The sequence below is a fragment of the Henckelia pumila genome, unplaced genomic scaffold (genome assembly GCF_033568475.1).
Source record: "Henckelia pumila isolate YLH828 unplaced genomic scaffold, ASM3356847v2 CTG_429, whole genome shotgun sequence".
Taxonomy (NCBI): domain Eukaryota; kingdom Viridiplantae; phylum Streptophyta; class Magnoliopsida; order Lamiales; family Gesneriaceae; genus Henckelia; species Henckelia pumila.
Genome location: NW_027331826.1, coordinates 19,656 through 34,165, shown reverse-complemented (window position 1 = coordinate 34,165; position 14,510 = coordinate 19,656). Strand labels below are relative to the sequence as shown.

The window sequence follows — 14,510 nt, the reverse complement described above, 5'->3', positions numbered from 1 at the left end:
ATCGACTGGATATACACACAAGACTTGTACAAAAGAGCTAGTAATCGTTGCTATTATTATTATTATTATTATTATTATTATTATTATTTCTTAATGTTATTGTCTTTTTTTTTTTAAACCACTTAATGTTATTATCTTATAAAAAAATATTTAAACTTTACTATTATATAATATATGAGCACTTTATATTAATAAACTTTAGTATGTCAATATGAAAACAAAGTTTAGACATGCGATCGAGACGGGGGCAATGACCGTCCGGCTACCGCACTGCTGACAATTTTATTTATATGCACGAAAGAAAAGAAACATCGTTCATCTTTGGACAAGGAATATAGAAAGAAATTAAAATTACTTCGTTTCCAATGATCAAATAAACATTTCCCGCTGTTTCGAGTTCATAGTTATGAGAAACCAGATGGATCTATAAAGATTAATTAAACTTCTTCGGAGTTCTAAAAGCGGTCGCCTTGGGCGGTTTTGTAGGCTGTCCATGACTTATGTATGTCGGCAATATAATCTCCTTATGAGCCATATTTTGTTTACCAGGTTTTCAAGAAACCGAAAGCAATGCAGGCACAATATTATGTAAAATATATCCCATTCACCAAAGGAGGATTGTCAGTCCTTGACACGCATATGTGTATATATATTCCATAGTTCAGAGCACAATTGTATAGAAAGAAGCAAACTCATTGTACCTGCAGCTCAGTTCATTTTCAACGATCAAGTACCCAACTCGAGTGTATACAGCTAAAACCACCCGAGTCCCATGATTACATATCTTTACTACTAAGAGATTCATCCATTCTCGAGTCAGCTACCCGATTTTCATTCATCAGAGTGCGTAAATTGGGTCGATGTCCGAATTTGAAAATTCTGACTGATGCCATGAGTTGGAGCCACTCCGACCACATTTCTCCTTCTTCCTCATGGATCGTATCCTCTTGGACCTCACCACATAATAGGTCATTGTTCCAAGAACCCCAGCCATTATAACTCCTCCAACAAGTGTAACCAGTATTGCAGCCCATTCATGTCTCCGGCCAACCACTATATATGAAGACGCCATAAATGCCACCGATGTGCACACGGAAGCCAACCACATAAGTTTGTTGATAACTTCTACCACACGTCTTTCAGCCTTCGTCTCACCTCTAACCAGAGTAATTTGAACCACGACAACAGCCAAGGACGTAAAAAGTGCGATGGCGTTGAAAATAAAGAAAATTTTGAAGGAAATACTACTCACAACCACTGCCATTCCATTGTTGTCGTCCCCACCAGGCACTGTGAAAATGGCTGCAAAGGCAACTGTTGCGAAGAGCACAGCTACCACAGTCACCGAGTTGGTGGCATTATTTATACCTTCTCGGTGTAGTTTCCGAAGCTCTTTAGCAATTCCATGGACATTTTTATTTGTTCTCTTTGTTTGTTCAAGCTGAATGTGAACATCTTTTTTTATTTGAGAGACGGTTTTGCGTAGCTCATCTCTGGGTTGATTCAATTCGTTGGCTCGCACAGCACCGTAATGTAATAGGCATGCCTTTAACTGGGAGGATTCTTCGGAAAGGGGAAGATCTTCAGCAATGTCTAGAGCAGTCTTGTGGTCTCGTGATAGTGCATTCACATTCGAATCAGGTAGACGTAATAACTCATCAACTATCTGCATGGAATCAAGAATCACCAAAGCAAACATATACATCGATCAAATAGTAAATTTAGGAAGTGCACACAGATACATGCTTCAGTGGTAGAGTATAATCAGAGACAATTTCAAATTATAAAAAAACACGACACATCAGAAACTGATCAAGCAAAGACAACGAACAATGACATTTATAAGGAGTCTTAGAAAAGCTTACAAAATTTCGTCTTTAGAAAAATAGCAAAGTTTCCTACGATCTACACATAATTTTGCAGTAACTTGCCGCAGCAACGATGCGAAATATGAGTCCGCATGTGGGCGGCATTACTTCATAGATGATGGTATGTCTCAACAAGAGCAAGTTTAATTTTGCAACAGATTAAAAATTCATTTTGAGGATCTTTCTAAAATCCAGAAGAATACGATGGTATATGTCAACAAGACCATATGTATCTAGCATCCCGAACTCATAAAAAATGGATTGGATTCAATCATACTAACCGGAAGAGTGAAACAAAAGGCAATCGTTATTTAGGGTAAATGTTAAGTGGAAGATAATTCATAGTATACCTTTGGTCGCTTTTTCCTCGTGGCCACATGTAAAGCCGTGTTTCCAAGTTTGTCGGGCAGCATAACGATGGCTGCATCAGCATCTAGAAGTAATTTCACAACTTCGCAGCTAACCCCTTTCACAGCCATATGTAATGCTGTTTGCCCCTTTTTGTCGGTCCTTCGAGCCAATTGTGAATCTTTGTCTAGCAATGCCTTGACAATGTCGACATGCCCTTGTCTGGCTGCAAAGTGTAATGCATTTTTTCCATTTGATCTAGAAATTTCTAGCAAGCTGCAATCCTTTGATAACAGTTTGTTAACCACCGCAGTATGGCCTCTTGAAGCCGCAGTTACTAGAGGAGTTGCATTTGCAGGACCAATTGTTTTAATTAAGCTAGGATCATGATCTAACAGCACTTGCACAATCTCTGCAATAATGAGAAGTAAAATCAATGCAAGGCACAAAAATAAATCTAACATGATAACATGAAAGTGCACTGCAAACATTATTTAAATAGTGGAGCAAAAAGAAAAACACATGTAGAAAAACCTATAACTGCTTTCTTTATACAAAACTTGTGGCAATTTCACTAGCCATAAGTTAAATGATATCTATTTTTATTAAGGTCCCTAGTCAAAGAAAGTGCCTTGAGTCCTATAGCATTTTCAGGAATTTAACTCACAACATACCCTATTATTTAACTTTGCCCTTAGATGATTGTGCTTTACTTCAAACTCAAATTCAGTAAAAACTCAGTCGGCGATTTTTCTGGAGAAGTTAATTATACAGGGTCCCAAAGCATTGGAATTTGGAAACTTCACTACAATTCTTGTTATATGAGCTCGAGTTTACTTAAAAAAATAAATACAAATAAAGATGAAAGGCATAAGACAGATAAATGTAATAATTTCTCATGTAAAATAAGATCATCACCATGGTGTCCATGACTTGCAGCAATATGCAGGGGATCAAATAATGATCGGTTCTTCTTAGTAAGTGTTTCCTTGTTGGAGAACTTGAGAAGCTCCTTAACCACATTAATGTGTCCTTTGTCAGCTGCAGTGAATAATGCTGTCTCTCCCAACTCATTCACCTCATTAACAACCGATGCCCTGATTTCCGCAACCTCTATGTCAAAATCTGCTCCACTTAGAGTCCTCACCATTTGAGAATTAATATCATCTAGTATCTGCTTCACTGCGACAAGATCACCTTTTTGAGCTGCCAAATGCAACTCGGTGTCATTGTGACGACCAGTCACCTGTTTTACGTATTTCTTTTTGCCTGACTGGTCAATTCGCTTCCCCGAATTTGATAGAACCAGAGCTGGTGCAGTAGACGAGGACGGTGATGGTGACGGTGAAGGCTCAGCCAATGGGTTTTGGCTTGTTGTTGGAGTAGATAAACCTTGCTCCGAGTCTACATCATCTGCTATAATTTTCATTTAAGTTGATGAATCATTAACAAACATTAGAAAGATTCAGAAAATTCACACTTTCATGAAAACAACTGCACCATCTACATACTGATCTATTCACATCAAGATTCAAGGACATGTGTTTCACCCTACACAACTTCCCCATAACCAAATCTTTGAGAAGCATTTTAAGAGAATAGACAAATTACTAGACCAAAATTCAATTTCAGTAGTAATTCACGGACGTGTGTACTTTATCATAAGAAACCCCACCTCCCCCAAACCGATCAAAGACAAGAAAGAAGGCAATATTTCTCTTCCGTAGCATCTAAATTCAATTTTTGCAAACTTGAGTATCATGTCAAAAACACTAGAATCAGATTCTTAACTACATCCAGCTAGTTAGTACTGAGCTTTATCCACACACCAGCAGCTAACTTGGTAAATAGTTTAAATGGAAACTACCCACGAAATTGAGGACCAAAGGTACCATTTTTTTCGATCATTTCAAGCCAACTTCAAAGAATCTCGGATTACATAAAATTCCCATAATTTATTAATCAGATTTCAAGAATCCAAGATCCTAAAAAACGATGATAACACTTCTGAGCTAAAATCAAGTTGGCAAAAAGAAAAATAAATAAAAGAAACAATAGATAAATGAAGAACACACCAATTTTGACTGGAGAAGACATGATTGGGGGAAGAAAGTGCGCAAAATGAGTGTTGAAAAGGTGAGAGGGCTTGCGTATATATTGTAGAATGGTGGCTGACTCGGAAGAAGGGAAGAAGAAGACGACAGTGGAGGAAAGTGGTGAGAAAGCAACCTTATTAAAGCTTTGCCATTCTCTCTTTGATTAGCTTTATATAATTTGTTTATCTATAATTAAAGATTCCTCTAATTAGTAATGGTCCAAATCACTATATATTATTACCAAGAAAAAAACCATTATATTATTTTATTTCAAGTAAATACGTGTATAATTTATTTAAACAAAAAAATATACAAGTATAATTTACCATGAAATATAAGTTTTCTTTGTTTAAAAAACACATGTATATTACGTGGTTGGATTTAAATTTGACAACACAATATTTAAAATCTCGTATATAAGATAAATATGACATAAATTTTGGTTAAGAGGATTGATTAGTTTTTGTTATTTGCGTTGTTAAAAAAAACTATATAAAAAAATAAATCTAACTTAACAAACACGGACAAAGTTATATATATATATATATATATATATATATATATATATATATATATATATATATATATATATATTAATTGGTATACCATAAATAGAAAATCTTGACGTGAATACGAGAGTTAGACAATTTTTTACTCATCCTATTTCTCAATTGTGGCACAACATTTATCAATGTTTTTTAATAATATTGACAGTTTTTGAGCAAATTTTCTTATTACTATGGATAATTGGATCTATATTATAAAATATCGACACAAAATGTTCGGAAATTTTATGTTACAAGTGTCATATAGAAAAATTCTTACCTGTAGATATTAAATATCTTAATGGAATATCATATCATAAGTATATTGATATCTCGTATATCACTGTTACAAAATAGTGTACCTGAATTAAGCATGTTGAATAAGAAACGCTTGTCCATCCCTATCAATTATGAACCAGGACTTGTGAAGGCAACCGAGGTCTACGTACCCAAATTATATTTTTATATTAACAACATAATTTGAATGTCTTAAAAATCCAAAAAATAATTTGATTGACGATGAAAATAAGAAAATTTAATTCGTTTGGCAATTATGAAAAAATGAGGTAAAAAACAAGGGCAAGAAAGAGATTAAAATTGTAGTATTTAAAGAGAGATTTATTGCATCATGAGTAATGAAGGAGTATTTAATTTTTCATTTATATTCAATTATCATCTCAAAATTGATTATTGATAGACTATATATGTATAATATAAAATATAAAATTTTACAAGCAATATTTGGCCACAATATTTTTATATTGTCAAAAATATGTATATTAGTTTTGATATGGTGATCACTCATCATGTGCACTTATGTGCACCGCTGATGTGACATATATATGATAACATAAAAGTAAATATTTTTAATTTTTGCAGAAATTAAGTCAAACATGAAATAAAACAAAATAATTTTTACACCGAGAGATGTAGAGTTTGATTCGATAAAAGATTATTTGCGCCGTTTAACAAGACTTGTTAAGATAAACGAACCAAACTGATCAAACTTGACAATATTCAACTCTTTAGCTAGTGATCATATTCGTTAGTAGGCTAATGAGTCAGATCTTAGATTAAAAAAATAATAACAATTTTGGATTTGATTTCTAAACATTTCATTTTAGTAATGAAAAATATATTTAAAAAAATCTATTAATTAAATTTATTTATTAGAACTTTATAATTTAATATTTAATAAATTTAATGAATATTTAAATTTATAATTATATTTTAAAGTTTTTGTAAACTTCATAAAAACTTGAATTAACTCGTGAACCATGAATATATTATTTAAATAAAGTTTGAGTTCAACTCGATTATAAAAAAATTAAAATTCTATATATTAATATTATTGTTGGAACATTACATAGTTTTGATGTTTGCGAAACTGATCAGTCATAGCCGTCAAACTACACTCGCTCAAGAAACATCAAGAAAAGCAAAGCAAAGATGTAAACTTGGCGAGTTAAACTGAAGACATTAACTGAGTTGACCTTTGACCAAATAGCTCAACTGAAGATTTGAAGTAAAATGCATTCAGTTTACGAAAGGAAAACTGAATCAGTTTTCCTAAAGCTAAACTATTGCTCGACTCAACTGACCAATAAACTGATCAAGCAAGACTGAATCAACGCAATTCTTTTGGATAGACTTTCTCGTTTCTGTCCCACACCGCCGAAAGCAGAAGCACAACAATGTAAGATGATGTCTGATAGTTGTGTTTTTGTTGCGTTTGTTAATGTTTTTTTGTGGTTGTTTTGCATTTTTTTACGTGTTTTATTTATGTATTTTGTTCGTATTGCATATTCCGTGTTTGCATGATTGGTTTCCCGATTTTGTGGTTAGGTTGTGCATTTTGGCGGATACATGGAAGAAATCTTTGAAGCAATGGAAAAGCTGGAATTTGGCTAAAGAATTGGTTCGCTCGAGCTGCAGCTTTCTACCGATCGAGCGAGCGGGTCTGTTCGAGAAGAAGTTTTAATTTTAGAAACTCTTTTATTTTAGACTCTAGTTTTTATTAAGATTTTATTCCGTTTTTGGGAGATTAATCTGGAGATTCTAGACTCTCTAAGGCGGCTAGGTTTTGTTCTTTCAATTCTCTCTCAAGTTTTCTTCCTTTCTTTTGAATTTTTATTGATTTGTGATGAATCGTTGTAGCTAAACTTTTATACTTGGTTGAGGGAGACGAAACTTTGATATAATTTGTTCATGAGATTTGTTTTTTAGTGTTTAATCCTAATTAAGTATCGATATTTGATCTGTTTTATTTTATGCTTGTATGCGAGATTTTAGGACTGACCATCTTACAATTTTGTGATACAAACTATAGCTAAATTAGAATTCAAATCCGTAATTGTTTGAATCAACTAATTTGCGAAGCAACTACGTATGATATTTTCTGCTGTTGAATTTATTAATTCGTAGGATCAATGATTGACTAGGCTAAATACAATCGCTGGTGTTTGTGTTGTCTAGATTCGTCAGTTTTACTTGTTTGAATGCTACCTTAGGTTTAAATCTAGATCGCTAGAATCCGGATTAATTTATTGGTAAGGGTTAATCTAGAACACTGGTTTCTAATTAACTAAAATTAAGGTGAAACAGGAATTTGATTTTCAATGATGAATATTTAATAGGATTAATTATTTTTAGGGAATCGATGATTGAATGAATGAATATCAAGGGTATAGTCGACCGATACCAAGTCTCGTCTCTTATTGATTTCTTCAGTTTAATTTTCATTCTTGCATGATAGTGATAATATTACTCTTTAATTGCTTAAATTTATAGTAGTTAATCTCAAAACTCAAACCCCCTTTTTAGTTTATTTAGAACACGTTAAATTTATCTTTTTCGTGGAAACGATCCCTACTCACACTACTGCATTATTTGTTTATCTGATTGAGTTGGGTAATTTGGGTGTGACACGATTAAGCGCTACCAAATTTTGGCGCCGTTACCGGGGATCGGTGTTTAATTTTATTGTGTTCTTTTTCTTTTTATTTTATTTTGATTAATCTCACTCTCTTCTCTCTTTTCTTTGTTCTAGTTCTTTCTCGTTCATGCTTTCAGATGATTTTGTTGAAGAAGATTTTTTCTACGACCCGGAGATTGAAAGAACTTTGCACAGGCGAAGGAGAGAACTTCGTAGGAAACAACAAGAGAAAGCGAGGAAGTTGCTCAAGCTGCTTTTCCAGAAGAAGAGATGACTGCTAATGCGAACTTGAGTCTTAGACAATTGGGCACTCCTGATCCCAATCAACAACCTTTATGCATTACTTTTCCTACATTAGAAAATAATGCAACTTTCGAGCTTAAATCTGGATTGATTTACTTATTACCTTCTTTTCATGGTCTTGCAGGTGAGAACCCGAATAAACACTTGATGGAATTCCACGTGGTTTGCACAAGTATGAAATCTCATGGAGTGACAGAGGAGCAGATTCAGCTGAGAGCCTTCTATTTTTATTTAAAGAGTGCTGGTAAGGATTGGCTATATTACTTAACCTCTGGTTCTATCACGACTTGGACGGAGATGAAAAGAATCTTTCTGGAAAAATATTTCCCAGCCTCTAGAGCTGCGAACATCCGAAAGGAAATCTATGGAATCAAGCAATACTCCGAAGAATCACTGCATGAATACTGGGAGCGGTTCAAGAAGCTTTGTGCTAGATGTCCGCAGCACCACATAAGTGAAAATCTTTTAATTCAATACTGCTATGAAGGATTGTTGCCTCATGACAGGAGCATGCTAGACGCAGCCAGTGGAGGAGTTTTTGTGGACAAAACTTCAGTACAAGGAAGGAACTTGATAGAGAACATGGCTGCCAATTCTCAGCAATTTGGCACCAGCAGGAATGACTATGCACCAAAGAAGAACAGTGAGGTAAATGTTTCTTCCCTTGAACAACAATTAATTGAATTGTCGTCTCTTGTGCGTCAGATGGCTGTAGGGAATGGACAATGTAAGGCCAAAAAATATTAAGTTCTTAATTACGGGATTTGAGATTTAAATTCCGAATATGAGAAAATATTACTTTGAAGAATTTGAGAAATTAGAAATTTGATTTCGGGTCGAAAATATTTAATTTGAGGATTTTCAGATTGTAAGATTTTAATATCTGGAATTCTTAAATTAAAAGATTAAAATTCTTTGAATTGATATTTATGGAATTTAAGATGTGAATTCCAAGATTATAAATATCAAGGATTTTATTTTAGGATGAAATCCGAGCAAGGACCCGTTTGTATATATTGAGAAATTCAAGGACTAAAATGCGATAAGGTCCGAAATGATTTAATTTTAATCCACGAATATTTAATTTAAGAATATTTAGAGCTAGAATTCAATTCTAATATTATTAAATTATTTAGAATTAAAATTTAATTAAATCGCATGTTCGGGATCTGATTTGCAATTATGCCAAAATTGGAGGACCAAAGTGCAATTCCCATGCAAGTGGAAAATCAGACGTGTGAGCATGTATATGAATGTAAATATATGTCATTCTCATCAGATTCAGCCGTAGAAAGGAAGAAGAAAGGGTTCCAACAATATTTTCTTCATTTCAAATCCCCGTAGAAATTGATCTGCTCGGTAGAATTTCCAATTGATCGTATCTTTGCGATCCTGGCGTCGACGGCTTCGTTGTGACGTAAGTTTTATGAATTTATACCATTTTTTAATTTTATTATGTTGTTAGAATTTATATTTGATTGTATAAACGTGTTCTAGTATATACGAAGATAGCATATCTAAGACGGATCGGAAAAAGATCGTCGTCTGGACATGTTTTCGATTTTAGAAAGAATCGTTGAAAGACTGAAATATGGGGGCTGTTACGTGAATATGCTGCTGAATTGGTGATGAGTATTGGTTTAGATGATGTAATTAGTGATGTTAATGCTTTTAGAATTGCCGGTTTCGAACCGTTACGCCGTCGGTTTGAATTCAAGTCACGTGATCAAGTTGTTAGATTGTTTGAGCCTATACAAGATTGAAATGATATTGGCAGCTGATATTGAAGTATATACCAATACATATCAGATTTGAATTTCAAGATATCGAGTTCGAGTCGGCGAGCTCGAGTTGGTTGAAATTGAATCAAAGTTGAATCAAGTAGAGTTTGAACAATCTTGATGAGATTGAGCAGATTTTGAAGAGCAAAAGATTGATAACTTGTGATTGATCAAGACTTGCACAAGTTCAGATATGTGAATCAAAATACAGTTATGATTTGACATTATCCTCTCCAGGTAGAACAACTCGAGAACGTGGTGGTTTTCGAGTTTCCCTAAAATCACATACTTATCTGGTTAAGTGCTCTTATATGATTTATTTACTATTGTTGCTATGAATGATTATTGAATTGTGCGTTCAAGATGTTTATCAGTATTTGTATGATTTAATGCATCAAGATTATGTTGCATTCATCTTAAACCCTACCTTGAAAAGCACAGAGGGCTGATTGGCCTAGAGTGCATATGACGTTTGGAGGGCTGTAGTTGAGTGACACAGAATGTAAATTTACTTCTAGAGCTAGAAGACTCACTATAGTTGCACCAAAGTCAAGGGAATTGAGATATTTAACGCCACCTCGATTGGGTAAGTTGGTGGTCGGTTAAAGATTTTATTTTCCCGGGATCCCAAGAACTAAGATTTATTGGTATCAGATTTGATTTCTTATTCCTTGAAACATGCATTGCATTTATGAATTAACCTAGAGATTTCTATGGTTTAGAATATGCAATTATAAATGCTAGAATGTTGTGATATGACATTCTATATATGAATGTATTGATATGCTTGATATGATATTGCTTTAGATGAATAGCTATGCTTTAAGGATTTAAGAATGAAGTATATTTCTATGATTACATGTTGTTACATGTTTTGATGATTTAGAATTCTTATAGAATATAGATTCAATATGCTTATATGGTGTATATGCATGTCTTTCATACTGAGATTTATTCTCACCGGAGTTATCCGGCGGTTGCTTTGTTTGTATGTGTGCATTGCATCAGGTTTGGGGCATGAGCGAGTCAGAAGTGGCTTGGATAGCTCGAGATTGAGAAAGATTAGCATGTGGTGACTTCGGGCTAAGAATAGATTGCTGTCAAATGCATGTTAGAAGGTGTTGGTTTAGTTTGAGCTTTGAAAACTTAGAATTGAGTTTATTGTATTTCACCTTAGAAACATGTATGCGATTATTGTTATGTCTAGATATGCATGTGTTTATTCTTGGGACATGTTGAGTTTATGTATGCAATTTTTCATATTTGAAATAGCCCTAGCAACTTTGATCTTTGTTGTAGCCTTTGGTAATTTTTGTAAATTTCTACACCGACCCTTTTTGGTAGAATGAGTATAACGTTTTACTGAAAATTCCGATTAGGGTGCGGTCGGCGGCATTGGAAAGCTAAGACAAAGATCTACAACTGTTATGTTTATAATTTTTCCAGATTCTGTCCGAAACCCATACGCGGGCGCGCATGGGTTCCTGAAAAAAAATGTTCATTCTGCGACGTGATTTGGCGTCGCCAAATGTATAGTTTTGCGTCGCCAAATGTTTCTAGTTAATTTTATTCAGATTGAATTATTATTGTCTCATAAATGATGCTTATTCATTAATTGCCCCTTAAGATGAGATTAGCACCCGAGGTCCCCACAACAGGTGGTATCAGAGCATAAAGTTTTGGACTAAGATAGAAGTTGAGCGGGGTAGATTGAGTCGCATGAATTTATGATATTGCATGATTATGCTTTACTTATGCAAACCTGATTGTTGATTGACCACTGCTTGCTTTACTGATATGAGAATTACATGCTTATATGCTGATATGTATGCCTGATTTATTGAATTCATTAGAATAAGTGAATTCGGTGTAAGTATGTAATAGGTGCAAAAGCATGAGAATGTGCAAGCATGGGTTAGATTCAGAAGCATGAGAATATATGTTGTATACTGAATTGTCTTTTATAATCTCTGCATTATATATTGCTTCTGTTATCGAAGAAGAAAGATTGTGCAGATAGTATGAGAACCTCAAACAGAACAGAACCTCAGACAGAACAGAACAGTGTTAAGGTAAGGTTTTGAGCCGATCGATATGATGATTGCCCTAAGGAGTATGTGAGTTGAACAACTCCAGAACTATGAATCACAAACTCAGAAAGATACAAAATATGCTATGTCTAGAAAGGGGTTGAGTTGAAAAGTTGGGTCAGTTGTTCAAGTGAAGCATATTCAGATGAACATAGAGCCAGCCTGATGTTATATCCACTCCATGACTTAGCAAGAAGTTGGTAAATTATACAAAAGAGCTTGTTGAAGAGAAGATGTGCTGAAATGATTTGGCAGGTAAGTAAACAGAATTGTTTCTTTCCGCATATGATAGAGAAGATAGAAAAAGCAGAATTTGCAGAATAAAAGCATAACAACTTGAATAAGTTGATTGAAGCCAGAGATAGAATAAAGAAACTACAAACCGGTTGTAGAAAGCAGAATAGAATTTTATTCACGCCTCTGTAATTGCAAAAAACTATGATCATCACTTCTACTACAACATCTATAGTAGTATAGCTATGAAATAAGAGATAGTGACAACAACAGCAAAGATTGATTCAGCCTAAACGCCAGCAGATAAAGACATATAAGCATAACTCCCCTAGCTGAAACAGATCAAGAGAAAATTTGAATGACAGATAATCTTATAGGCAATAAGTGAGTACAGAAGATTGGATTCAAGTTGTATCAGATAAGAATATTGCAGGTAAGTGAGTTAATTCTCGTTAACCTGCTTATATATTGATTGTATAACATACATTCATAAATCAATGATTTGTTATGCTACAATTCTTATCTGTTGAGCCTTTATTACTTGTATTTGCTGAGATTTTATCTTTGAGTAGATGGAACGCATTTATAAGATTAGTCAGAAAATATACAATACAGATTTGAGGAAATAAGATTGAATTCGATAATTAAAATTTAGGGTACTAAGCTAGCATGCATTATACATATTTATGCAATACCTGCAGTGATTCAGTTAGATCAGCAATAGAAATGACTAGAGATTTATGATATGAGTTTTAGAAAGTACGATTACTTTTATTCGGTACTGGTTATATCAAGATGAACGTAGAAGAATGTCGGAATAATTCTAGTCGATGTACTGAATTAGTATAGACCTAACCTAGAATTGATAGATATGTCAGTGGTTAGATTATACAGCAATTATTCAGATGAAAGAGTCCGACCTTTCTACGAAATGAAAAGAGTTTGAGATAGAGTGGTGTTTAGTATGAAGGTATTATGACAACTCGTATAGAAGAGCATTACTTAAGCTAAAGAACTCCAGAAACAGCTAGAATAATACGTAGAGAAGAATTATCCTAGTACCGACATAATGCTTATTAATTCTACGACAATAAGTTAAGTCAAAAAGATGATATTCGAATATTGTCTATTGAGAATTAATAGAGAAACTCATATCAATAGAAAATAAGAAAAATCGGTTACAGTTGAGCTTTTTTTTTATTTTTTCTAAAGTTATTTCATCATAGAAATAACGATTCTTGAATTTCTTAATATCGATTCTGAGGTTTTTGTATTCGACCTCGATCGATATTGATTGACTCTTATTCCTTTGCTAGAGTCTGATTTTATTTACTCGCTTAAGTTTTGATATGCAAGTGAGTTGTTTTCATTGTGCAGATTTTATCATTCAGAATAATTGATTTTGGATGACCTTGACTTGAGCGAGTTCCTTTAATTTGAAATTTGAGAATTATTGATTATTTGATGTGTATATTCAGTATATGTTGAAGTTTTTGGCTCGTAACTGATAGATATTCTGATTTCCAATAGCAGCAAGATTTATGGGTTGATTGCATAAGTTGCCAATAATTGGGGAATAGAAAGAATAAATTAGATGACTGCTTGATCAATTGTGTACAGATTTGTAATTTTGTACTTTTGTGCTTGAGTTTCGAGACAGATACTCAAACAATCAGAATTGTTGCAATCCAAGATAAACTTGATTGGTTTGGAAAGATAAAAGCAACATTGATATTAGATCAAGCAATAAAAAAATTCGATTGAGAACGCTAGATTAAGAAATGAGACAAGACAGCATATCAGAACAAATACAATTTGCGGTGAATAATCGTTTGAGTATGCCAGATATTCTAGATATGGAATATCATATTCTGAAAGAGGCATATGACAACAGATTTAATATCCATTAAGTTGTCTAAACATGTATGACTTACATGTAGTCATTACTTGGAAATTAGTATTGGTGAAAGAAATGAAAGCAGATACAACAGAATTAACATTACCAATACTAAAATTCCAGTAAAAGAAGCAGAAAATAATAACCCAAGTGGTTTCTGTAACAGATTAGTTACATAAGAGATGAAAACATATCAACTTTTCGAAAGATTTTAGTTCGAATCTACTCAAATCGTCATGATTTTGTGATTTAGATTGTAGTAGATTTCGACAGATTTAAGAATATGTTGTATTAGACATGATACAGACATAAAGAGATACCTGTTACGAAGTTAGCAAGATGATCAGATTACAGGAATTATTGAAATCTATTGTCGAGATAGAGACTTTAGATTTGTTTTCTAGAGTGTGACA

General features: G+C 33.6%; 1 protein-coding gene across 2 annotated transcripts; it reads right to left on the bottom strand.

Moving 5' to 3' along the window:
• Window positions 1–212: 212 nt before the first annotated feature.
• LOC140871159 (ankyrin repeat-containing protein ITN1-like) lies at window positions 213–4,431 on the bottom strand. Of its 2 annotated transcripts, none has more exons than XM_073273595.1 (4): window positions 4,292–4,431; window positions 3,135–3,632; window positions 2,219–2,628; window positions 213–1,666 (listed from the first exon to the last, which is right to left on the bottom strand). In XM_073273595.1, the coding sequence occupies exons 1-4, from the start codon at window positions 4,311–4,313 to the stop codon at window positions 839–841; spliced, it is 1,758 nt and encodes a 585-aa protein (XP_073129696.1). In that variant the 5' UTR covers window positions 4,314–4,431; the 3' UTR covers window positions 213–838. The 2 variants fall into 2 exon arrangements, with proteins under 2 accessions (XP_073129696.1, XP_073129697.1); XM_073273596.1 differs by having other exon boundaries at window positions 3,135–3,629.
• Window positions 4,432–14,510: the final 10,079 nt, after the last annotated feature.

What these genes read in the sequence shown, in the direction of transcription:
- LOC140871159 (XM_073273595.1), bottom strand. Translation starts at nt 4,313, where the DNA reads ATGTCTTCTCCAGTCAAAATTG. An exon ending in GTCTTCTCCAGTCAAAATTG is followed by an intron (nt 3,633 to 4,291) that starts GTGTGTTCTTCA and finishes TGAAAATTATAG; the next exon opens with CAGATGATGTAGACTCGGAG. An exon ending in CGAGGAAAAAGCGACCAAAG is followed by an intron (nt 1,667 to 2,218) that starts GTATACTATGAA and finishes GATTCCATGCAG; the next exon opens with ATAGTTGATGAGTTATTACG.